General features: G+C 55.5%; 8 protein-coding genes across 9 annotated transcripts; 4 read left to right on the top strand and 4 right to left on the bottom strand.

Annotated features, from left to right (window-relative positions):
- Positions 1-523: 523 nt before the first annotated feature.
- PV07_09370 lies at positions 524-3,521 on the top strand. 2 transcript variants are annotated; one of them, XM_016396617.1, is made up of 4 exons: positions 524-1,360; positions 1,422-2,203; positions 2,267-2,351; positions 2,445-3,521. In XM_016396617.1, the coding sequence occupies exons 1-4, from the start codon at positions 1,232-1,234 to the stop codon at positions 3,336-3,338; spliced, it is 1,890 nt and encodes a 629-aa protein (XP_016246473.1). In that variant the 5' UTR covers positions 524-1,231; the 3' UTR covers positions 3,339-3,521. The 2 variants fall into 2 exon arrangements, with proteins under 2 accessions (XP_016246473.1, XP_016246474.1); XM_016396618.1 differs by lacking the exon at positions 524-1,360 and having other exon boundaries at positions 1,361-2,203.
- Positions 3,522-6,351: 2,830 nt separating this feature from the next.
- Positions 6,352-9,510, bottom strand: PV07_09369 (uncharacterized protein). Its single transcript, XM_016396616.1, has one exon. It carries the CDS (start codon positions 9,406-9,408, stop codon positions 6,553-6,555), a length of 2,856 nt encoding a protein of 951 aa, XP_016246472.1. The 5' UTR covers positions 9,409-9,510; the 3' UTR covers positions 6,352-6,552.
- A 2,434-nt stretch (positions 9,511-11,944) lies between these two features.
- On the top strand, positions 11,945-13,063 carry PV07_09368 (uncharacterized protein; the record flags this gene model as incomplete). The annotated part of the gene is made up of 5 exons (XM_016396615.1): positions 11,945-11,961; positions 12,018-12,296; positions 12,416-12,494; positions 12,548-12,689; positions 12,768-13,063. 5 exons carry the CDS (start codon positions 11,945-11,947, stop codon positions 13,061-13,063), a joined length of 813 nt encoding a protein of 270 aa, XP_016246471.1.
- Positions 13,064-13,066: 3 nt separating this feature from the next.
- PV07_09367 (uncharacterized protein) lies at positions 13,067-14,053 on the bottom strand (the record flags this gene model as incomplete). Its single annotated transcript, XM_016396614.1, has 1 exon — positions 13,067-14,053. One exon carries the CDS (start codon positions 14,051-14,053, stop codon positions 13,250-13,252), a length of 804 nt encoding a protein of 267 aa, XP_016246470.1. The 3' UTR covers positions 13,067-13,249.
- An 809-nt stretch (positions 14,054-14,862) lies between these two features.
- PV07_09366 (uncharacterized protein) lies at positions 14,863-18,100 on the top strand. The gene has a single exon (XM_016396613.1). The coding sequence runs from the start codon at positions 14,977-14,979 to the stop codon at positions 17,971-17,973; it is 2,997 nt and encodes a 998-aa protein (XP_016246469.1). The 5' UTR covers positions 14,863-14,976; the 3' UTR covers positions 17,974-18,100.
- Positions 18,023-19,553, bottom strand: PV07_09365 (uncharacterized protein). Its single transcript, XM_016396612.1, has 2 exons — positions 19,364-19,553; positions 18,023-19,311 (listed from the first exon to the last, which is right to left on the bottom strand). The coding sequence occupies exon 2, from the start codon at positions 19,192-19,194 to the stop codon at positions 18,127-18,129; it is 1,068 nt and encodes a 355-aa protein (XP_016246468.1). The 5' UTR covers positions 19,195-19,311; positions 19,364-19,553; the 3' UTR covers positions 18,023-18,126.
- A 149-nt stretch (positions 19,554-19,702) lies between these two features.
- On the top strand, positions 19,703-21,772 carry PV07_09364 (uncharacterized protein). The gene has a single exon (XM_016396611.1). It carries the CDS (start codon positions 19,947-19,949, stop codon positions 21,423-21,425), a length of 1,479 nt encoding a protein of 492 aa, XP_016246467.1. The 5' UTR covers positions 19,703-19,946; the 3' UTR covers positions 21,426-21,772.
- PV07_09363 (uncharacterized protein) lies at positions 21,447-22,696 on the bottom strand. The gene is made up of 3 exons (XM_016396610.1): positions 22,531-22,696; positions 22,064-22,471; positions 21,447-21,987 (listed from the first exon to the last, which is right to left on the bottom strand). Coding segments are annotated over exons 1-3 (612 nt in total). The 5' UTR covers positions 22,533-22,696; the 3' UTR covers positions 21,447-21,785.
- Between the last annotated feature and the right edge of the window lie 100 nt (positions 22,697-22,796).

Here is a 22,796-nt window from a genome sequence, read left to right as displayed (position 1 = left end):
GAGAACAGGGGCCCGGGCGAACATTCAAAAATACAACAATTCTAGCTGAGGAGACACGGCGACAGGAACATTTCATCAAGAGGTATGTACATCAGGATATGCGTCATTGGCCTGTCGAGTGGGCCGTATCTTATGGTGTTCTGACGAGGATAATTTACTAGGCAACGTGCGAGGCAGTGAACACCCACCTATGCTCGAAACCATATTGTCGCGGTCATTGAGTAGACAGTCGCTCTCGAGTTGACCAAACAGCCACCAAGGGCACCTGCTGTGGAGGCATCTACCACCCGAGAGATACCACCGATCCATTAGGAACGCGAGAGGGCCCTCCACGATAAGGGATGTTCCGCACAGTGCAGATTTATGCCAGGACATCCAATGCTCTTAACGACAATATCAACCATCTTACAAATGGACGAAATTGAGATCGAGTCCAACGCATGTTTCATGCTTCTCAGAAAGATATGCAGGCTGCTGAATTGGCTAGCTAGGATAGCCTCGTGTCCGTGGTTGGCACACGACCCTCTGGCCCTAGACAATTTATCTTTGGGCTGCTGGTGGTCCGAGCCGAGGAGATGCCGCGTTCCGGACGATTGTTCCTAGGCCCTGGTCACTGGTCAGCGGGCTGCTCGGAGACTCTTTCAGCTTCTAGCTAAGGCTAAGACGCCTCGTCTTCCATCGCCAATCCCATCCAACTCTCCATCATCCAGATAACGACTCATGCAGCATCCTAGGCTCGAGATGTTCTCGCCTTGGCTTTACGACGACGACAACACATCCGTGCAGAACACCTCGAACCTCCAAACGTGGGGGATCAAGGGCTCAGCAGGCCAAAAAGTTGGCCGGGATCATCTGTTGATAGGCCCATGCAGAATCTCCCGTGGTTTGCACGGACCATGTGTTCTCGACTACGCCTCGCAATTAGGCAGAGGTGTCCAATGACAAAATTTTGCAATGCAATAATGTGAACGAACCCTGCACATCATCGTACCACTCCGGAACCCCCTAATGGCATTGGTCGACACTTGGGCGTTGTTCGTTCAGTCACTGGCAGACACGTGGAAGCATTCCTTGGGCAATCGATTGAACAACTGCCACCTCCATGTGATTGTGAATGAGAGAGTCAGAGGACCTCTCTTGAGACTGGTCCAAGATATAGGTCAATCCCTCTGCATCAGCCGCTCTCTCCTCGAAACAGCTTATCCACTGACAATGACCCGGGCTGTGCTCTATGTCCCCCAAAGTCCCTAACTACAGATTTTCCCGGCATCTGGACCGCGAGATATCGACCACTGAGTCTTATGTGGACAAGATCTTTCGCCCTGTCCGTTCAATCAGGAATAAGAAAGAGAAGATCCCGGTGAGTTAGTCGTTGGTTCTTGTGCTCGCGCAATATACTCAAGGCCGCTGTGAAATGCAAGGTCCGCCCAGCCTCCATGTCCGAGTCAGGCATGCACGCAGTGACAAATGGGAAGGCAGAGAAGGTGTCTGATGGGCTGCCGAACGGGACCGAAACCAATGACCTGGAGAGCGTCCAAATTGACAGCGTGGATTCTGGTCGTTTCAACACCGAGTTGCATGTCCAGGTGCAAACCATCAATCAGAGCATGAATGTCACCCAGACCGCGGTGGCTAAACTCACCGAGATGGTCGATAAATACGGAGAAATGGTCAAGACCGTGGAGGAACGATACAGCGCAGGGCAGGATCTTGAGGAGCAGCTTCAAGACGAGAAAAATCTGAACGAAACGTTAGTGACGCAGATGGAGAAGCTCCGGCAGGGGCATAGAGTGCAGCTACGTAACTTGGGCGTACAACATGAGAAGCAGCTCTCTCGACTGAAGTCACAGGCAGAATCAGGAAAGGCGGAGAGGGAGAAGTATGAGAAAATGATAGAAGCCCTGAAGAAGGAGCAAGAGACTGCCATGCTGAAGTCGCAAAGAGACCTTGAGATGAAAAGAGATCAGTTGGAGAAGGACAACGAGGAGAAGATCACCAGGCTAGAGGCCGCCGCAAAAGGGCTTGAGGAAGAGCGGACAAAACTGAAACGAGAGCTCGAAGACATGACCAAGCTGCGGGACTTGGAAATACAGACTCACGAAACGATGCAGGGCAAGGCCGACGCAAAAATCCAGGACCTCGAACAGGCGCTCACCGCCGTGAAGGCCAAGTATGAAGTCGAAAGGCAACCCGATGAACACTAGTAAGTGATCCTGCATTCCCTTCACCTGGCCTCGTGGACTCGGCTAAACAGCATCATCCACAGCACGGAACGATACAAAGGTCTGGTAGACTCAGTGGCTTCAATTGCGGACGAATACTTCTCCGAGCTACCGGAAGAAGCAGAGGAGGTAAGCCCTGCCATCCCGGGCACCGATTCTTGGAGGGAAACGGTGTTCTGCCACTCTGTTTTGCTGGTCATTCTCATGCGTTGTATGAATTAGGATCCTGCCGGAATACATAAACAACTCAAAAAGAAACGGAGCACTTTTGACGTGGTCCCAATCACCGATTCGCCATGTGCACGAGTTCTTCGGCTCGCCTTTGTGCAGAACATCATCTTCAACGCCATCCGTGACACCGTGTGGCCGCCCTTTTTCTCCCGGCACCTCTGGAAGAACAAAAAAGACAGATCGCTCATCCACGAGATATATCTACGCCTGAGTGCCGACGGCGAAGAGATCCAAAACGACTGGAGAGTATCCACTGTGAAGGTTCTGGATCGGCTTGACAACGGGGTGGACGTCGGAGACAAGATTGGAGTCGCGATTGACCTGAATGTCATCCAGATTCTCGAGCCGTTGCTGGGAGAAAAGAATAAGGTCGATTTCCGGTCCGAGCTGAAGAAGATCTTCACCACGGCAATGGAGCTGGGCCAAGAATCATGGCGCGATCGATCCCCGGTCTCCTTCGACTTCAGTCCCTCCGTGGACGGCGGCAAGGGGTGGAAGGAGTTCAGCGAAGGCCTCGACCTCGAGGACGCGCCCAACCCGTCTCTAGGGGTCTGCAGAGAAAGCGCCTTCGAACCGCTCTGTGTGAGTCCCCGACTGTACCGCAAGCGCGACACCGCGACGGTGACCCCAGATCAAGGGGAAGAGCTGGTGCACCCGGGCGTCGCATTGTTCCCCAAGACCGGCATCTTCCAACAGGGCTTGCTGGAATGGCAGGTACTCAGGCAGGCAGAGAGGGAGTACCGGAAGGCCTACAACGGCAACGGCAAAGCGAGGAGGGCGAGCATCGCTTCGACCACCAATGGCTTTAGCCCGGCACCGCCGCCACTCGACCAGATGAGGCCGTCCAAGACGTGGGCGTCTCATACGAGCACCGAGTACGATTGAGGGGGAGGCAGTGGAAGTGGACACTGGAGATGTACGGCAATAGTGGTGATGATTGAGATTGACCTACATAGGCGACTAATCCCGGACTCGAGTATGCGAAGGAGGTAAATAGGCAGGCCTGGCTGGTAAAAAGGTAATTCTGAACACCGTTTCCTCCCTGTTTCTGGGATCAGTATCTATAGTCGTGGCGTGCATCCTCAGGTTCCAGGTCCCAGGTCCTATGCTCCTACAACCTGTTCCCTACGAGCCAGGAACAATAAGTGGTTTTGTGTCTCTGTCGATTCTCTCCCCACCCCCGATAGATTCGCACCGTTGGAGAAGAAAGTGGTGGCCCTCTTGCGATATCGGCCAAGTTCCTTCCGTGAGGGGATGCATTCGAGCGACCCGTCGTCATCTGTCTCCAGCATCAACGTCGCAGCGGAGCGGACAATGCCCGTGGGGAAAGCCGTCGGATGGGCTTTGGAAAAAGCCCAATGGATCATTTGCCGGCAAGGACAGGTATGTATATATATACGATAATGTGATTTCACGAAGGACAACTCTTCACGATATGCTATGATTACCCTTGAAGGTTAGATCTAAGCCCTCTTTCGCGCAAGGAAGCATCGTCTTTGCTGATATAGCGCTTCGAGCTGGCTGAGCTGGGACCAGGATAGGCGAGCGTCGACATAGGAGGAATCGCGGCACTACATCTGAGACTGACAGGGCACGAGAGGACTTTAACTATCGCGTTACCTACACCAAAGGCACGCAGATCAGATCTAGAACAAGAACCAGATCCGTGATCCCACACACAGACAGAACTCAGGAAAGAAGAGCAAAAGGAAACAACAACCAAAAATGGCGACTCTCCGCCTCGCGGCGTGGAGCACGTCTCTACAATCCAGTGACCTGCCCGCGGCCGTCAGCCAGGCCGCGGTGCGCAGTTTCTACAACTGGACGGGCTGCGCGCTGGGCGGCTCGAACCACCCTACCACGACGACGGCGCTCGAGGCCCTGGCGCCCTTCTTCGGCAAGCCCACTTCCAGCATCCTGGGCCACCGCTCAGGGGGAGGCGACATCGGCAGCGCGGATGCGTCGCACGCGGCCCTCATCAACGGCATCGCCTCGCACGTCCACGACTACGACGACACGCATCTCGAGACCATCATCCACCCGACAGGACCCGTGGCGAGTGCCTTGCTCGCGCAGGCCGAGGCGCTGGGGAAACCCGTCGCCGGCGACGAGTTCATCCTCGCCCTGGTGGCGGGCATCGAGGCCGAGTGTAAAGTCGGGTTGGCCGTGTGGCCGAAGCATTATGATATCGGCTGGTGAGTGCTTTCGTCGTTGTTTGTAGAGGGAACCGCCATGAAGGAGAACGAAATGCTCTGATTGTCTCTGGCATGAACGGTATCGTCAAGGGAGTCGACTGACTGAATGCGCCACAGGCACATCACGTCGACGACCGGCTCGATCGGCGCCGCGGTCGCCGTGGGCAAACTGCTCAATCTCACCACCGAGCAGATGGCCCACGCCATCGGCATCGCCGCGACCCAGGTCACGGGCCTGCGCGAGATGTTCGGCTCCGACACAAAGTCGTTCCACGTGGGGCGGGCGGCGCAGAACGGCCTCATGGCGGCGGTGCTCGCGTCCAAGGGGTACACCTCGTCCACGCAGGCCCTGGAGGCCAAGCGCGGGTGGGTTAACGTGGTGAGCGAGACGCGGCACCTGGACGCCGTGATGCCGACGCTGGGCCAGGTGTGGGAGACAGAGAAGAACTCGTTCAAGCCGTTCCCCTGCGGCATCGTCGTGCACCCGATCATCGACGCCTGCATCCAGCTGCACCGCGACATGCGGCAGCGCGGCCTCACCGCCGCGCAGATCCGGCGCGTCCACTGCAAGGTCCACCCGCTGGTGCTGGAGCTGACGGGCAAGAAGACGCCCCAGGACGGCCTGCAGGCCAAGTTCAGCGTCTACCACGGCGGCGCGGTCGGCTTGGTCCTGGGCAAGGCCGGCCCCGCGCAGTACGAGGACGCGGTGGTCACCGGCGCCGAGATCGTGGCCGTCAGGGACCGGATCGACGCCGCGGCGGACGCGGGCCTGGGCGCCGACGAGGCCGAGGTCGTCGTCGAGTTCGACGGCCCGACCGCCACGACGCTCACCAAACACGTCACGCACGCCATCGGCAGCCTCGAGGTGCCCATGACGGACGCACAGCTGCAGGACAAGTTCATCGACCAGGTCACCCCCGTGCTGGGCGCCGAGGGGGCCAGGAAGGCCAGCGACGCGGCGTTGGCGCTGCAGGGGGTCGCCGATGTGTCTGCACTGGCGAAAGGGTTATAAGTCGTTCTGTCCGGGGATAGAAGCGGGTGCGAAGGCATACGCACGTACGCTCGAGGGCTGGGGCCCGATTGTGGGGAGAAGGAGGGTCTCCTCGACTGCTGCCTCTGCGCGTCTCGGGATATACCAGAGACAAGGCATCCGACGGACCATTGAGATAAAGAGCGTGTAGTCATAGAACTGTCGTCCTGGTGTTCTGCTATGGACGTACTCTTGGGACCGTACAGGCGAGACAGGAATCCAGGATGGACCAATCAATGGCACCAGCACCAATCGCCGTCGCTGCGGTTCCGCAACCCACCTCCCTACCCATATGTACCTCCCTAAAGTACCGACCTCTCGGTACCGTCTGTGAGCTAACACTGCATGATGAATGAGAGCTACCGAGAGACGGGGACCCCAACAACGCTAGATAATGCTCACGCGAAAACCTTATACTAGCACGCTGACGTGAAGAAACGCTCCGTAGACGGGTAGTGGACACAATACTGCACGGTCTTCCGACGCCCTGAATCCAAGTAGATGGTGCGCTGCCGATTCACCGGACGAGCGGCGAGAGTCCTTGCTATTGTGACGGTGCTTGTACCGCCCAGAGTGGTTCACGACGGCCCAGAAATACGAGTGAGTTGGTTCGAACATGCTGGCTGGGGAAGGGTTGAGCAAAGGGAAGAAAGGGATTCTGAGACCACGAGGACGGAGGCGAATGGATGAAGATTGGGCCTGCCCAGACCTGCAATGTAATAGGCATGCTCGACAAGAGGACGCATCATGTTCATACATACAGTTTACCAGTTTACCTCAAAACTCTCAGCCATAAACTGAAATATAGTGGACGCCCTTGAGTATAGACACATCATCACAAGACATGATACCCATTAGATCTACGGCGCGTGAATCAATAGACCAAGTTGTCGTAGCCGAAATCCTGCCAGTGGACGTCAAAGGCCGGGGCCGGGGGCGGGGGCTCGGTCAACGCCTGCAGCTGGTCCTCGAGCGACGACGCCATCAGCTGTGCCAGGTCCGAGCTGCTCCCCAGCAGATGGAGCGCGTCGATGCAACTCGCGGCGTGCCGAGTCAACTCGGACGCGCTCGTGTTGGCGGAAACCCACGTCTGCTGCGAAGTGCGCGGCGTTGGGTCCTTCGTGGACGACAGCCAGCCCAGCAGCACTTCGCACGCCCTTGTGAGGGCCTGGGTGAGGACTTCCGGCCAAGGCTCCGTGACGAGGGCGCCGTAGGCGGTGGCGTAGTGGAAGGATCGATCGTGGTGCGACAGACCGGCGGCCTCGGGCGGTTTCGCCACGCGCGCCAGGTCGGCGATGGCATAGGCGTTGGCTTTCTGCAGTTCCCACACCAGCGCCGACGACTGGCGCAGGGACCGCGGCACGGCCTCCGACCTCACACTCCCGTCCGCCAGGTCGATGTAATGCGCCACGAGCAGGCCGGCCAGGTGCCAGTGGCTGGAGAGGATGACGTACCACGACTGGATCTTGAACGGCAGCTGGGCGTGGTGGGAGACGCAGTCCCGCATGAAGTCGCCGTAGTGGTGCTGCCAGTGCTCGTACACCCGCAGCGTCTCCGCGACACACCGCTCGATCGCCCCCGGGGGCGTCTCATCGCGGGCCAGGAGCGTCTTGATGACCGTGATCCGCCGCCACAGCAGGACCTTGACCGGGATGGCTTCCTGGAGCACGCTTTCGGCGTCTCCCTGCGCCCACGGCCACCGCACTGTGGGCGCCCCAAAAAGGGGCTGAGCGTTCGCCACGCAGGATCCCCAGACGGTAGCTCTCGCCGCAGTGCTTCTCGGGCGGTGATCGTGTCTTCCGAACGGAGCGTCTCCTCCGGTCGGCGGGGACGCTGTTGGCCCGTCGTCAAGGTTGAAGACCGCGTCGGTGTCGGGAATCACGGGAACCCGCTCGTTCAGGACGGCCGCGGTGGTGTCACACATGACGCCGAACCAAAAGAACATGTCAAACGCCTGGTAATCTTCCGCCAGGATGGGCTGGTGCGGGCTCGCAGTGTGTCCCAAGGGCAGCAGAGCGAGCGCCGCTTGTTGCCGCCGGGCGGAGGCGATTCTCTTCTTCCAGGCGAGCAGGTGACGCAGTGCGATCTCGAGATATCTTTCATTGCCAACCGCGACCACTCTTCTTCGATGCGAGGAAGCAATGACGCGGTCCCTGGGGTCGCTGGCCGACACGTTCGCGAATGAGGATCGATCGCCGTGATAGGAGACCACCCTCGCATGCTCATGGGCCTCGGACCTGCCGTGGCCGGAGGCTCTCTCCATGATTGAGAATATTATCTGGGCAAAGATGAGTTCGAAGGAGTCGACATTGAAACACGCGTGGACGGCGTCTGCCGCCTCGTTCCAGAGGCTCTGCTGGATGAGGCGCTCGAAGTCGTGAGGACTCGCTCCGGCGGTGTCCGGCACATTCTTTCCAGCTGCATGGCGAGACTCCGTGGCGTCTGTTTCCGGGTAGACGGAGTGCACTCGCCGGCGTCGCCGGTCATGCGAATGGGTCCACTGGCTGGCGAACGCCAATATTGCGAGCATAAGAGCTCTAGACGCCCTGGCGCAGTCCCCGCGGCTCAGCGGCTGCTTGCGAAGCGGGGAAAAGGCGCCGTCTAGCCTCCGGATCCGTTGATAGAAGCCGGTGCTCGCCAGATATGAAAGCAGCCTGGTTCTCTGGCTGGCGCTCCCCAGAAGCAGCCGCGGCAGCTTGAACGGGCAGTTCGACTCGGTGACCCAGCAAGAGAGCGAAGTCTCGAAACTGTCGTGGTACACGGCGAGTAGCCGGTCGGAGATCAGGCACTTGCTGAAGGACTGCGTGAGGTCGAATTCTCGCATGTTGAACGACACATCGTCCGGAACCGGCGGTGTGCACGGTGGAATACTCCCCAGCATCGAATCGGTGAGCAAGGCCAAGTCGTCCGTGTCCTGTGTCTGATTGACCGTGTCCGTCTGCTCAAAGGGATAGGATAGAAGGCGGTGTGAATCGTCCACGCCACCGTCGAGGCCTTCAGCATTTGACCGCGCATAGTCGAGCAGTGATCCATACAAGGGCGAGTCCCAGCTTGCAAATGTTGTAGATTGACCACTGTCATCGAACGGTAGCCCCCGCTCGCCGACCTGCGCAGTCCCGGACTGCCAGAACGCTTGCCCTCGGTCGTCGTCAAGGAGGGAAGTTGACCATCCGATATTTTCCAGCCAGTTGGTGCAGTCCGCTGCGACATCAGCCGCGCTACCGACATCATTTCTGGATAGGCCAGTTGATTGCTGCTCAACGTTATTCATTCCCAGCTGGTCGCGATGCGGTGCTATCCGGACTTGCCGTGGGCCGTTGTTCTGCCTCTCAACTGGTTGACTTATGGCGTTTGTTCTCCGGTTCGCTGTCTCATTGGAACTGCTGACATTGGCCGGGCGGGATTGTGGTGGTGGTTGAGAGCCCTGAGGGACTTCTCCGCCTCCGCCGTGCATAACAGGATCGTAGCGCGTGCTGAATTTCTGCTTGAGACATTCTGGCAGCGTCCCGCGCGGAATTTCCTGCAACCACCGGAACGTGCACTCCTTCTTGGAGCGTTGACAAGTCGAGCAGGCTATCGATGCAGCGCCCGTAGCCGGGGTGTTCTGCTGCAGGGGGTTGATACCTAGGGACACCGCGTTGCAGGCTCGCCGGCCTTTGCGACAATTGTCGCAGCTCTGGTACTGTCTCCTTTGCCTCTTAGGCGCACGGGGCTGGAATGCTTCCTCCATCGTCGCGAGTCGCAGGGTATGGTCGCTCAGGACGGTGCGTGGCTCGGAACAGCCTGCATGGCAGTGGTAGAGGTCGGTGGCAATATAGCCTCCATATATATGTATCATACAACGAGAAAAATAATTATACCGGGTCAGCGGATAAAGGGGCCTTCTCGACGTCGTTCTTATGTCCGAGGCGCCGCCTGGAGTGGATGCGGCAAAACCCGGCAGTGCAGGGATGCCAGTCAAACGTAGGGAAATCGCTGGAGTCGCTTAGACGAAGCTCGAGTTTGAAGGCGCCATTGAGAAAATCCCCGTGGGATCGAAGATGACGTCCATAGCGATAGTGACCTCGACCCACCCAGAGCAGCTAGAGCAGTGAAGGTTGTCGGCAGCTGTAGGCTACCTTGACGATATCGGTAGGGGACACACGAAGACGAGACCCTCAGTGATCTGTCAGGGCCAAAGATCCTCAGTCTAACAAAGTCCCTCGTAATGCTGGGGCATAAATTCAGTTGCTTAACAATTCTCTACAGACCAACCAGGAAGTCGTCTAGGCCTATCCCCCCCGTCCATTGTGGCGCCACCTGATGACTGTACGAGGGACGGGGCATCGGATCCGAATCCTCCTCTATGTCTGTCTACGGCCACGGCGATTCTCGCTTAGTCTCTCTACCCGCACAGATGCTCCCTCAGAAACTGCGCTTGCTGACCAGCATTCCTTTCGAAGTTGGGCCCGGAATAAGCGTCGAAATGACCACCGGGCAGGAGATGCAGCTGCTTGGGTTCCAGCGCCCTCGAATAGGCGTCCAGGGCCAGGTCGGTCGGCGTCAGCACGTCATTTTCCGCAACCGTCATGAGTAGAGGCGTGGGCGATATGTGGTGGATGTGCGCCGACGGGTTATACTCGCGAAAGGCCTCGATCCTGAGGAAAACCCCTCCCGTGTCAACGAGGAATGGTTCATCATGTTGAAAAGGGGGGGGGGGGACTTTTGGTCACGTACGTTTTCACCGTCACGTCGTTCTTCCAGTTGCTCTTCTTCCCCCATCCTGTGAAGAATTCATGGCTGTCCGGGGTGGGCAGCGCCGATGGTTTATGGGGATCGGCATCAACCACGGGCAACAAGCCGGGCGGTTTGCCTGCGGCTCTTGCCAGCCGATCTGCGCTTCGATTTAGGACGGATATGAGAGACTGCGAAGATCGACTGCGCACCTTCTTGGAACAGCTTGTTCAAGCCCGCCACGAAATCCGGGCGTATGAGACGGTGGAAGTTGGCCCAGCCATCGACGCAGGGCACTTGGCTGAGCACCACCTTCACCCTGCGGTCCACCGCACCAACCCAGAGCACATGGCCGCCGCTGTAGGAACTGCCCCAGACGCCGATTTTGTCAGGGTTGACATCGACCCTCGACTGCGCGTAGGTGATGGCGTCTGAAAAGTCGCTCGTCTGCTGGGTGGGCAGGATTTCGTGGCGGGGTTGTCCCTCCTTCGTGTCACTGTCGCCGAATCCCCGGTTGTCGTACACCAGGCAGGACAGGGGGAGGTGGGTTGTAAAGTACTCGGCAAACGTGTTAAGATCCATTTCTTTCAGGGAAGAGAACCCATGGGCCATCACCAAGCACGGTAGGGCCGTGTCGCTCTCCGAAGGCTTGTAAAACCACCCTCTCAAGGTGACGTTATCGGCGGTCTGGAAGGAGATGTCCTCGCGCGGCATGGTTGGGATTGTGGGATGTGTATGGCCTTGAAGAATGACTTACTTCCGACTTGGAGGACATGAGAATCCCGGGATTCGAGCTCATGAAATAGACCTTATACCTGCACTTGTGCTGGACAATCCGAGGTGGTTCTCCAGCCCGGACCCATGTTTCGTGAGCTCTATTGCTCCGTAAGCACTCGTAGATTGCGGTGCCGCCAGCAGCTTTGGTCAGCACCATTTGTAGGCCCAAGGGCAAGTACATAAGCCAGTGTCCGAGATAGACCAGGCCGGCGAGGCTGAAAGACGTCATGTGCGGAGAGGCCAGGCCCCGACAAGACCACCACCACCGTCTCATGAGAAGGGAACTGTACCTCGGTGCCCTGTCTGTTTGGTAGCGTGGAGAGGTACGGATACCCCGGACAGATCTAACGACGTACCCAGTGCTTGGTGCGTCTGGAGGTTACACATCCGGCGGCGGGCATGGCATGATGCGGGACCGCAGCGTATCCCATTGGATATCTCAATCTCTCCTGCGCCCCCTCGCCCTAACGACCCCTCTTGTCACTGCAGCTGGGCATAAACGAAAGTCTCGGAAGCCCTCTTCTTGACCCTTTCTTGCACCTGCACAGAGGCGAACCTTATCCTAACGAATTGGAAAACTTAGCTTTGTAGCGGTACCGCTCTCGACACGTGTCAAGCCGTGCCATGGGGGAGCTCCTCCACGGTCGAATGGATCTATTCCACATGACTCTGTCGAGAAATAGATTGAGGAATGCGAGACAAATACCGGCAGATCCAGACGAGCTATCGAGGCAATTTGCTGACACACTCATCAATTCTCCAAACCCAAGTCCAGCATGTCCAATATCCTTAGGTTTGTATACAAACATCGCATGTGGTGTCGGAAGAATGGCTCATTCGGCATCCTAGCATCACCGGACGGGTTGCCATCGTTACAGGCTCTTCGTCGGGGAATGGCAGGGCCATCGCGCTGGCGCTGGCATCAGAAGGCGCATCCATCGTCTGCAGCGACTTAACCTCTGAGATTCGAGCCGGTGGCTACGAAAAAGACCTCACTCCAACCCATGACCTGATCGTCCGAACCCACGGGCAAGGCAAGGCCATCTTCCAACGGGCAGATGCCAGCTCGGAAGATGATGTCAAGCTCCTGGTCGATCTGGCAGTCAAGACCTACGGCAGACTCGATATGTAAGCTTTCCTATTCCGTTTCTTGGGCCCTCTCTTTCTAGACAGTTCACCGTGCCCCGAGCTGTTGAGTCACCATGCATGTCTCGCAGGCACACACCCTGACTGACGAACCTGGTCAGCATGGTCAACAATGCCGGCATTTTCACGGGCCTGGCCAATATCGTTGATGAACCTGTCAGCAACTACGACAAGACAATGGTAGGAAGACACTTATCCTTTTACGGGCAGCGTGACTTAGATTCTGTTGCTAGGCCGTGAACGCAAGAGGCGTTTATCTCGGGATGAAGTTTGCCATCACGCAGATGATGAAGCAAGACCCCTTGCCGTCGGGAGAGCGTGGATGGGTCATCAATATCGCCTCGATCGGGGGACAAGTCGGCCTTGCCTTGGAACGTAAGTCCCCCTGCTCGGTTGATCACCAGACCATCGGCCCCCCAAGAACTGAAAAAGGGCTGATCCATGTTTGAAAAGCATCATATTGTGCCAGCAAAGGGGCTGTGGTCAATCTCACGCGCCAGGTGGCGGTCGACTATGCTCCACATAAGATCCATGTGAATGCCGTCTGTCCGGGCTTCTTAGCCACGGCGATGGTCAGGCCTTTCTTGGAGAAGAAGGAAACGAACGAATTGCTCCACCAACAAAGCCCCTGGCCACACCTCGGAACACCTGAAGATGTTGCAAAGGCTGTACTCGTTCTGGCCGGTGATGCTGCGAGTTGGATGACGGGCAGTTTCTTGCAGGTCGACGGTGGTTTCATTGCACGCTGACCGATTAACTGGGGGTTCATCCACAATAGCTCGGGGTAAAACAAGGCTGAATGAAAAACACCGTGCAAGCTCACCGAATCTATTACCCTGTAGGCCAGTGGCCCACTGGTGTCGATGTTGTGTCATGGTCATGTCATTCCTCGTTTTCAATCTCCTTCAGATCCCTCATCTTCCCATCAGACCCCCTCAGGTATCTAGATGGTGTTTCAACTGCATGTGGCGTTTGAGAGAGCTCCAATGTGCAATGCCCCCATGGCCAACACAAATGGTGCAGTAGAAGCGCCCATCAGCTCGTTCCCCCCAGTTGCGGACGTGGACAGCGGCGACTTCATCGACTGCATTCTCGTTGGGCTCCGCACCTTCCTCCTGATCATTGTGGACGTCTTCGTTGTCCCTGCTTGTTTCTTCCCACACGGTGCCTCCGGCTGCCTTCACAAATTCAACCCACTTGTTGATGCAGGCGTCGGTTTGCATCACCATCTCCTGTCCAGTGACAAAATGATGCCTACCCTCTCCTTCAGCGACATCTCTCATTGCCTCAGCGTATACCCTCTGGCGGTAACTCATTAGAGCGTTTCGAGTCTCCGTAGTTGATGATCTTGTGGACATGATGCCAGGGGTGCCTGTTGGGTTTGGATTGGCGAGGTTTCGGGCGTGATACTGCTGCGCCCAATGAGTATCGTAAAGAATAATGTCGGTAGAGAGGCCTGAAAGGAGAAACTGCCGTTTGATGATCATAGCATAAGGCTCGTTGCCGAGGGACTGAGGAAGAGCAAGTCGAAGGGCGTTTTCGAACTGGACCCGATCGATGTGTTGTTGAAGGTTTGCCTGAAGCATCTTCTCGAGATAAGCATTGACGCCAGCTGTGTATGCTATGCGCATATGCTGAAGGTTGAAATCGTGCTCAAGGGTGCTCTGAAGGTGTGTAATGACCGCGTCGACCCCGGCGCAGAGGGCGGTGGCATGCTGTGCAGACAGTGGTTGGGCCATGGCAGCGATCTTGGTGGAACAGAGAAAATGACTCGCCTATGCGCAAGGTTGAATGATCAAGAAGGATATATGCCAATTGTTATTTGTCGCTGCTTGGTCCGAGAGGAATGGCCTTGTTGGAAGTGTAGAGCGCGTGAGGAGTGCAGATTTGGTACAAGACGACTGCTGGACACCAAACATGTCGCTGCCGCACCAGCACGCAGCGCATTCACGCCGCTCATTTTCACTGCCTGACCCATTGTCAATACTCATGGTGAAGTGGAGTATCGCCTTTGATCGACCGAAGCAGGGACCGTTGCAATTCCTCAAGTCTCCTGTCTGAAGCGGAACAGCTAGGAATACTTCTTTACACTAGCATCACCAGCCTCTATACCTGCTATAGGTATCTCCAGGAGACGAGCGAGATGACTGCAAAGGATCAATGGTTAGAAGATCTTCCGGTTATCTCCAGTGATAAGGAAAGTGTCTGACCATGATGAAGTCCTCGTGCCTTCTGGCTCTTGACAATGGCAGGCCCCCACACCAACGGATGCTTGGCTCTAAGGCCGCTGCATATAGATGTATATATAAAGCATTGTCGATATGCTTCTTGCTTGTATTCCAGTACCAGTGATAACGGCACTCGCATGAAGAATGTTTGCTCGAACTGCCGACAAATGGCCGACAGCGTCCATTCGTGGCGAGGCTGAGATTGTGGCGACAAGGCTGAGCTGCCAAGCACTAGCGTGAACCTTAAAATATCTGCCACACGTAATTGGCTGGAGTTTGATCTCTGAACTTTTTTTCCCGTGAAATTTCAAAAGCATCTCAACAGGTTCAGCCTTGGTGTCCCGTTGTTCGATCCGTCCCGATCGCCGCAATACCTGTATCTAAAGGCCTTTGTATTCATGGTGTGACTTTAAGGATGCGAATGTCCAGCGACGATGGCCACCAAAATCCACCACAAGACAACCTTTGAGGCTGCCAAAACCATTGAGCCGATTTTCACGGGCGGCGATGTTTCGCACAATGCAAGCGGCTCTTTCATTGCAACGTGCGTCGATGAGGATGTCTTGATTGTCAATGTGCAGACCGGCAAGGTGCTCTGTCGTATCGAAGGGGATGGAGAAGCTGTGACAAGCCTGTGTCTGGCTCCGGATTTATACCATTTAGTCATTGCTTCGCGGTCGCTTTCACTACGGATCTTTTCACTCAGACCTCTAGAAGGATCTGGCACAATAACTGCGGAACTTACGCGCACACTGAAGCCACATACCACCCCGGTGGTGTCCTCGGCTATAGATGCCACGGGGTCACTGCTCGCGACGGGAGGCGCCGAGGGAACGGTGAAGGTATATGACCTCAGAGGTGGTTATGTCTCGCATACATTCCATGGCCACGGCGGGGTCGTTTCTGCTCTTCATTTCTTCGAAACACAGTCAACAAGCCCATCACATGCCAAGACGAGCCGCAAGCGAAAGAGCCGCGGGGAAGACCAGATGGAGGTCGACGACCCATCTCCCGCTCGATCGATCTATCTTGCTTCCGGCGGCGAAGATGGAAAGATCCGCGTCTGGAACCTAGCTGCTCGCAAACCCAGCGCTACCCTGGACTCACACGTTAGCGTTGTGCGAAGCCTGGAATACTCCGAAGAGCAACAACTCCTCCTCTCAGCAAGCCGCGACCGGACAATAATTCTCTGGGATGGCCGGACATGGAAACAGCAAAGAGTTATTCCGGCTCTGGAGGTGCTGGAAACAGCCGGTTTTCTGCTGGAAGGTCGATTTTGCTATGCTGGAGGAGAAAATGGCGCAGTGAGGATCTGGAACGTCACCACAGGCCGTGAAGTAACTCCCAAACAGAAACCAGGGCTTGAGAATGATGCTATCACAGCTATCATCCCGGTGTCTGAGGATGACGCGGTTCTGTCTATCCATCAAGATCAAACGATGAAGTTGCAGAGTATCTCTGCTCTGCGAGATCTCGGAAAGTCACAGTCGCTGGAGCCTTTACCAGTGATTCGCACGATATCTGGAAACTATGATGAAGTTATTGACATGGCGTGTGTCGGTCCCGACAGGACTCTGCTGGCACTTGCCACCAACACGGAGAGTCTCAGACTGATTTCGATTCGAGACAATGATCAACAAGCAAAGTCCGACCCTCCAGACGGCGTCGAGTCTTTCGGAAACGATGTTGCGCTGCTCGAGGGGCACGAAGACATTATCATCTGCTTGGACGTCGATTGGTCAGGATATTGGGTAGCAACCGGTGCAAAGGATAACACTGCAAGGTTATGGAGATTAGACCCTGCCTCATCATCGTACGAATGCTTTGCTGTTTTCGCCGGACATGCAGAGTCCTTGGGCGCCATCGCATTACCTAGAAGCCCACCCACGGATGGGCCGGCTTTGAGGAATCCAGCAGCATACCCGCCAGCATTCCTGTTAACGGGCTCACAAGACAAAACTATCAAACGATGGGACACAGCGAAACTTAAGTACGACCAGTCAGCAACAGAACCTCAAACAGGCACGAAAGCCTTGTTCACCCGAGTTGCGCACGAGAAGGATATCAATGCAATGGACGTGTCACCCATCTCACCACTATTTGCTTCAGCGTCTCAAGATCGCACTATCAAGGTGTGGTCTCTGGAAGATGGTTCGGTGACGGCCATCCTACGCGGCCATAAGCGAGGTGTCTGGTCCGTTCGCTTCTCTCCTGCAGGGACACCTCCCATTTCTCTCCCAGACGGGGGATCAAGTGGCGCTCGCGGACTGCTTGTGAGTGGCTCAGGCGACCGAACAGTCAAAGTATGGTCCCTTTCAACCTACACCTGTCTCCAAACGTTCGAAGGGCACAGTAATTCCGTGTTGAAAGTTGTTTGGATCCCACCCGCCGATTCCAAACCCAAAGATGACGATGCTGGAGAAGCAGCCCGGCCTGCCCAAGCGCAGTCAAACGATCAACCCTTAGTAGCATCCGCATCCTCCGACACGCTGGTCAAAATCTGGACGCCATACTCCGCCCCCGACTCCGACCATCTCCTAACCACCCTGGACAACCACACCGATCGCGTGTGGGCGCTGGTCGCGCCAAACTCCTACCCGCGGACAACAACATCTTCGTCCGCTGCGAGCAAAAAGCACAGCAAGCCGCAACCGCAAACCTATCCTTACTCGCTGATATCGGGCGCCGGCGACGCAACCCTGACATTCTGGCGTGACACCACGCTTCAAACCACATTGCTGGCGTCTCAACGCGCGACTGAGCGAATCGAACAAGACCAGCTCCTCCAGAACCACATATTCAGCAAAAACTACCGCGAGGCCATCACCCTTTCTTTGGCGCTGGGCCACCCTGGTCGACTGCTGCGCGTCTTCGAGAATGTGGTCAATTCATCCGAATCCCGGAAAGAAACGGTCGAGGATGGAGGCGACGACGACAATGGTAGCGGCGGCAGCAGCATTATGGGCTCGAAAGCGGTGGATGACGTCCTCGCCTCCCTGGACAGGACGCAGCTCTGGCAGTTGCTGGAGAACGTGCGAGACTGGAACACGAACGCCCGCACAGCCCCCGTGGCCCAGAGGATCCTCAACTGCCTGCTGCGGTCGTACCCGAAGGACGTGTTCGTCGAGATGGCCCGGGACCGGAAGATAGGCGCCGTGGGCGGCGAGACGGAGACGACCAGGGGCCGACGAAACGCGGGCAGCGGAGCCGGCGGGATGAAAGGGCTCTTGAGGGCGTTGGAAGTCTACACGGAAAGGCACTACAAGAGGATGGAGGAGTTGGTCGACGAGAGCTACCTGATCGAGTACACGCTCAGGGAGATGGATGAGGTTGCTGGCGTCTCGGCCGCGGGTGGACTGAACGGGCCGCTGCTCGCCAACGGGCACGAGGTGCATGATAAGGGCATGGACGGAGATATTGTCATGGTATAATCAATCGGATGGCGATGACGGCGCTGTTGCTGTCGTGCAATTTTAAAGAAAAGGGTCATAATGGGTATTCATATTCTCTCGGAGCGTAAACCTACTGTCTATGGAAGCTTCGGCGGTTGCTCTTCCCATATTTTCTTCCCTGGGAACTCGACATTATCTGTCCCGGTGGCGGCGATCGCCCTCTCTTTCCCTGTACCTATCTCTGTCCCGGTCCCGGTCCCGGTCCTTGTGACTTCGGTGAGACGAACTGGAGTCGTACCGGTCTTCATCTCGATAGCGGTCCCGATGTTTGGCTCGACGTCGGCTATCGTGGTCATCTTGATCATCCTCGTCTTGCCTTCGATCTCGTGACCTGTCATCATCACGTCTTGACCGCGGATTTCCATACTCTCTGTCATCTCTGTCCCTCTTTGAACGGGAATCATCACGTCCGTCTCGGTCTCGCCTCGAAGAGCTGGAGCGAGAAAACGAATTCATCTGCTCTCGGTAGTCATCGGTCCCATTTCTTGGTGAGTCTTTTTCTTGATGCCGATCCCGACCACTGATCTCCAGGTTACGATCCCTGCGCTGCCTCCAATCTTCCTCTGGTTTGGCACCCCGCGACTCCTTCACTCTTTTCTGGAACTCGTCCTCTGAGATGCGTTCCCCAGTGGCCTTGTTCTCGCGCATCAGTGGTGTAAAAAACCCCTCTCCTCTTGTATTTTTTCGCATGTCAGCCTTTCCCCACGCACCCAGCTCGATATCTGATCCAGGGGCTGCTTTTGCCCCAATTCCGAGAAAGCCTTCATGCTTGCGGACTTTTCGTGGATTCTCGTCAGACTTTGGAGCGAGATCGATAATCTCTCCGTTGGCACGGCGTTTTTGGCCCATCCCTCTCAGCATAGCCATCCCAAACTCTTCTACAGGCATGGCGGCGTACTCTTCGAGGGTGCTTGAATCCGGCCTGGAAGCGACGTCGTCCCTGAAGTCTTGCGTCTCGTCTTGAGGCGAAAGCTGTCTGTTTCCCTGTATTGATATGACAGCATTAGACCTTGCTTTGCCGGATCCATCGTCCAACAGTGCTTGCAAGGCTTCCTCGTCTGCCGTCAGCTGCTCCGGCCGTTCAACAGTATGTTTCTCCTGCGACTGTTGATCACCATTTGTCTGATGTTCTCTCTCCTCATTGTTCTTGTCCGCGAATTGCAGCCCACTAGCATTACTAACTTCGTCTCGCTCTACCATGACAACGCCATCGCCGTTCTGCTGTTGTACTTGGACATCCGCAGGAAGTAAATTTCTTCGCCCATGTCTGCGCCAGTCGGCATTTCCGGCATTCGCTATCACCTTCACTTGTGAGTCCTGTAGGGGCTGGCTTAGAATAGCACCACTTGACGAGAAGCCAGAGACTGACTCGTGCCTTGGCTCTTCTTCATCTTCGTTGTCTGAATCATGGCGGAGAGCGGTTCGCGAGGGCCGGCTGCTCGACAACGCGGGGGTTTTGCGGGTAGCTGTGGCAACGGCGGACGAAGATACAGCAGGCTTCGGCTTGCCAAAACCGAAGGAAATTGGCTTGGACATGGCCGCGGAATCGAGGACCAGAGAATTGGCCAAAATACAGGCGACAATATCGCAACCAAGTTCGAGATTTGGAGAAAATTCTCGGCAGACCTTCCTTGGGTATATCGACGCCAAGCCCTTGATATCAGAGATCCGAAGGCTGCAGAGGTGGCTAGGACGATCCATATTTCACCTCTGACTATGTGGATGTTTTTGAAGGACGCGCTGGCGATCTTTTCTTGCGAGACTGCATCTCCTCAGAAGCAACTCGACAAACAGGTTCACTCTTGCCCTCCGCTCTATCCGTCGCCTATCTTTCGCGTGTCACGCTGACCTATGTTTCCCCGCCTCCACAAAACGTATTGAGCGCCGCCGTTCAAAGTCCAACATAAACCACATAAACCCTTTTCACAACAATCGCGTAGCCTCAAACCGAGATGGCGGACAACAACGGGCCCCCTCTCCCTGCCCATCTCAAGCATATCGAGGATATACGCAGTCTCTCCGTGTGCAAGATCTGCATGAGATCCTTGTATGAGCCCTACGTCCTCTCGTGCGGTCACACGTACTGCTACACGTGTCTTGCCAGCTGGTTTGGTGGAGCACAGAGGAGAAACAAGAGCAAAAGTTGTCCAGACTGCAGGACCAAAATCATGACACAACCGTCTCCCAACTACCTCCTCCGAGATCTGGTCCACATGTTAATTGGCAGAGCCGATTTGTTGCCCGAAGATGAGACCATACAAGAACACCAGGTAGCCAAAGAGGAAGAGGCTGCTCAGCTGGCAGCAGATCGCAACGGCCCGGGTCTTTTCAAAGGCATCTTCCTGACACCAATACGAGCGCAGCTGCGCTGGGGTCGAGGAATTCTAGATCTGGAGGACAACGTCGTGCGCTGCCCCGAATGTCACTGGGAAATTGAAGATGGTGAATGCGGGCGCTGTGGCTTCAATGAAATCTATGATTCTGATGGCGAACTCTTGTCCGACTACGATTACGACTCGCAAGCGTCCCACATGACCAATTCGGAGTTTGATGCGGATGATGATATCGATCGTGACTTCGAAACGTCCCTGCGTGCAGAAGGGGCGGGAAATCGTTATGCCAGCTGGTCCAGGACATCAAGTGCATCAGAGGGGGAAGAAGACTGGCGCGACTACTATGACGAGGATGATGGGATGAATCATTTCATCGACAATGAGGCCGACGAAGATGACGACGACACCGAGTCCACAATGACCATGTACAACCGACAGTGGTCAGAGAATGAGACGCACGACAATCTCTCGGAAGTTCCAAGTCAAGAGTCCGCGGACAGTGGTCAACGACTTATTGATAGGTACACCGACTATGGTCACCGCTTGCAAAACGAAATCTGGGAGTCTGACCTAGAGACAAACTACGATGAATTGACGGAAGCTTCTGATAGCGAGGTCGCCGCCCCACCACCAAATGGACGAAGACCAAGACCGGCGCGGGTTATTATCAGTGACGATGATGACGATGAGGAAGAAGAAAATGATCAGGAGAATGACGAAGGAGAAGACGTACAGGACGAGCACGATGGAGAATCCGAGGATCAAGATGAAGGAGACTTGTTTGATGAACAACGTTCACCAGAGCATTCAGAGGCCGAGGCCACTCACGATCACTTCGAGTCAGAAGACTCGGATGTAGGACCTCCTCAGTCGTTGGCTCGACGGAGACAGCATTTGCGGAATCAGCGAGCTCGACGATACAACCATGGTCATCAAGTCCAGATGGAGAGCAGCTCTAGACGAAATAGCCCTGTCAGGCAACGCTCTCGCCATCGTCTGAGAAGCAACACTCCTCAGAGTAATACTTCAGGACGACGGGACGTCAACCATCTCGCGAGCTCAGGGTTTGGTCGGCGAATACCTGTTGGAGGTATCTAGGCTACTCTTTATGATGAGATCGGAGTTTCAACAGCTGGCATTACTTGTCTGAATACTATCTAGCAGGGCGTTTTGGGAGAAAAAGGGGCTGTTTGTGGGAAGATAGAAATTTTCGGGCAACCCATTTCACCGTCGCAGCTATGGAAAACAAGGAGACGTGACGGGTTTAGGGAAAGGGAGAGAGGGCTATCTCCAAGAATGCCCTAGGCATTTCGACTGCAGAGCGTACTATAATGCTCCCTAAATGAAATGAACCCCATTTCCTGCATTCGAGCTACTCAGATAAAGCCTTTTCTACGCCGACGCTATGCATGAGGTGTGATCAATTGAATATCCCTTTCATTCTCCCTTTTCGCACTTCTAAGCAGCCAGGACCTGTTTGCTAGTGTCATACTCCATATCCACAATGCCATCTTTCTTGACCACTTTCACCGTCATGCCTTTGAAGTCAATCGGTAGACGTCGTTGTAGTTCGTCCGTGCACATGCGCAGGATCTTCATGCCTTGCTCGAAGGAAATGTCTGGGTGGTGGTGTTTGTCGAGGATAGAGAGGCAGTAATACCTAAATCACAATCGTCAGTCGATGGGGTCGCCCTCGATTATTCATACAGTCGAGAAATCCTGGAGAACAAACTCACTGAGCATATCCGTGACAGGCATATGGCACCTTCACACTACTCGCAAGGTAATCCAACCAATAAAGACTTGGCTCCCGCGTAATCGGATCAACACCCCCAAGTAGCAAGTTCACCGTGTATGGTTTTCTGCTCCTCAAACTCCGCGCCAACTCTCCTCTCACAAAGCTGGCCACTGCGGAAGGCCCCAGATCTGTATCGTGACGCATCGAGTAGAGAGCGACGTTTGCTTGGATGAATTCTGCGAACTGTACAGTGTCGCCTGCTTCGCCAGAGAAGGCCAAAAGGGTGTGTTTGTTGAGTTGTCGGGTTTTGTCGTCGCTAGATTTGAGGATCGTGGCACCGCGCATGGCAGCTTTAGAGGCGGCAATGATGGTGAAGTCTCGGCCAGTAAGACCGATGAGGACCTCCCTGAAGAAGTGCTGTTAGATACTTGGCTGGACTGCCGCCCGGATGGAACAAGGTCTTACATATTGAGAGAAGTATTGAGGTGGTGAAGGTCGCTTTATGTAACAGGAGAGGTCGTCAGATCAACACCCCTCAACTCTTTGAATATTTAGAGTGATGCTGGGTACTAGAATGTTGTTCTGGATGAGTTGATCGTGGGCTGAAATTGGTGTACGAGTTCAATTGCTCGAACACGCACGCGAAGCTCTGCCTTGAAGGCGCAAGGCTGGGCTAGTGCCGAGTTCTTCTATCTGAGGAAGGTGCGGCGAATGAAATTTTCCGACAAGGC

Source organism: Cladophialophora immunda, assembly GCF_000835495.1.
Source record: "Cladophialophora immunda strain CBS 83496 unplaced genomic scaffold supercont1.5, whole genome shotgun sequence".
NCBI lineage: Eukaryota > Fungi > Ascomycota > Eurotiomycetes > Chaetothyriales > Herpotrichiellaceae > Cladophialophora > Cladophialophora immunda.
This window is presented reverse-complemented; position numbering and strand designations above follow the sequence as displayed.

What these genes read in the sequence shown, in the direction of transcription:
- PV07_09370 (XM_016396617.1), top strand. Translation starts at nt 1,232, where the DNA reads ATGTCCCCCAAAGTCCCTAACTACAGATTTTCCCGGCATCTGGACCGC. An exon ending in ATAAGAAAGAGAAGATCCCG is followed by an intron (nt 1,361 to 1,421) that starts GTGAGTTAGTCG and finishes GTGAAATGCAAG; the next exon opens with GTCCGCCCAGCCTCCATGTC. An exon ending in TACCGGAAGAAGCAGAGGAG is followed by an intron (nt 2,352 to 2,444) that starts GTAAGCCCTGCC and finishes TGTATGAATTAG; the next exon opens with GATCCTGCCGGAATACATAA.
- PV07_09369 (XM_016396616.1), bottom strand. Translation starts at nt 9,408, where the DNA reads ATGGAGGAAGCATTCCAGCCCCGTGCGCCTAAGAGGCAAAGGAGACAG.
- PV07_09366 (XM_016396613.1), top strand. Translation starts at nt 14,977, where the DNA reads ATGGCCACCAAAATCCACCACAAGACAACCTTTGAGGCTGCCAAAACC.
- PV07_09365 (XM_016396612.1), bottom strand. Translation starts at nt 19,194, where the DNA reads ATGGTAGAGCGAGACGAAGTTAGTAATGCTAGTGGGCTGCAATTCGCG.
- PV07_09364 (XM_016396611.1), top strand. Translation starts at nt 19,947, where the DNA reads ATGGCGGACAACAACGGGCCCCCTCTCCCTGCCCATCTCAAGCATATC.
- PV07_09363 (XM_016396610.1), bottom strand. An exon ending in GCCTGTCACGGATATGCTCA is followed by an intron (nt 21,988 to 22,063) that starts GTGAGTTTGTTC and finishes ATTGTGATTTAG; the next exon opens with GTATTACTGCCTCTCTATCC.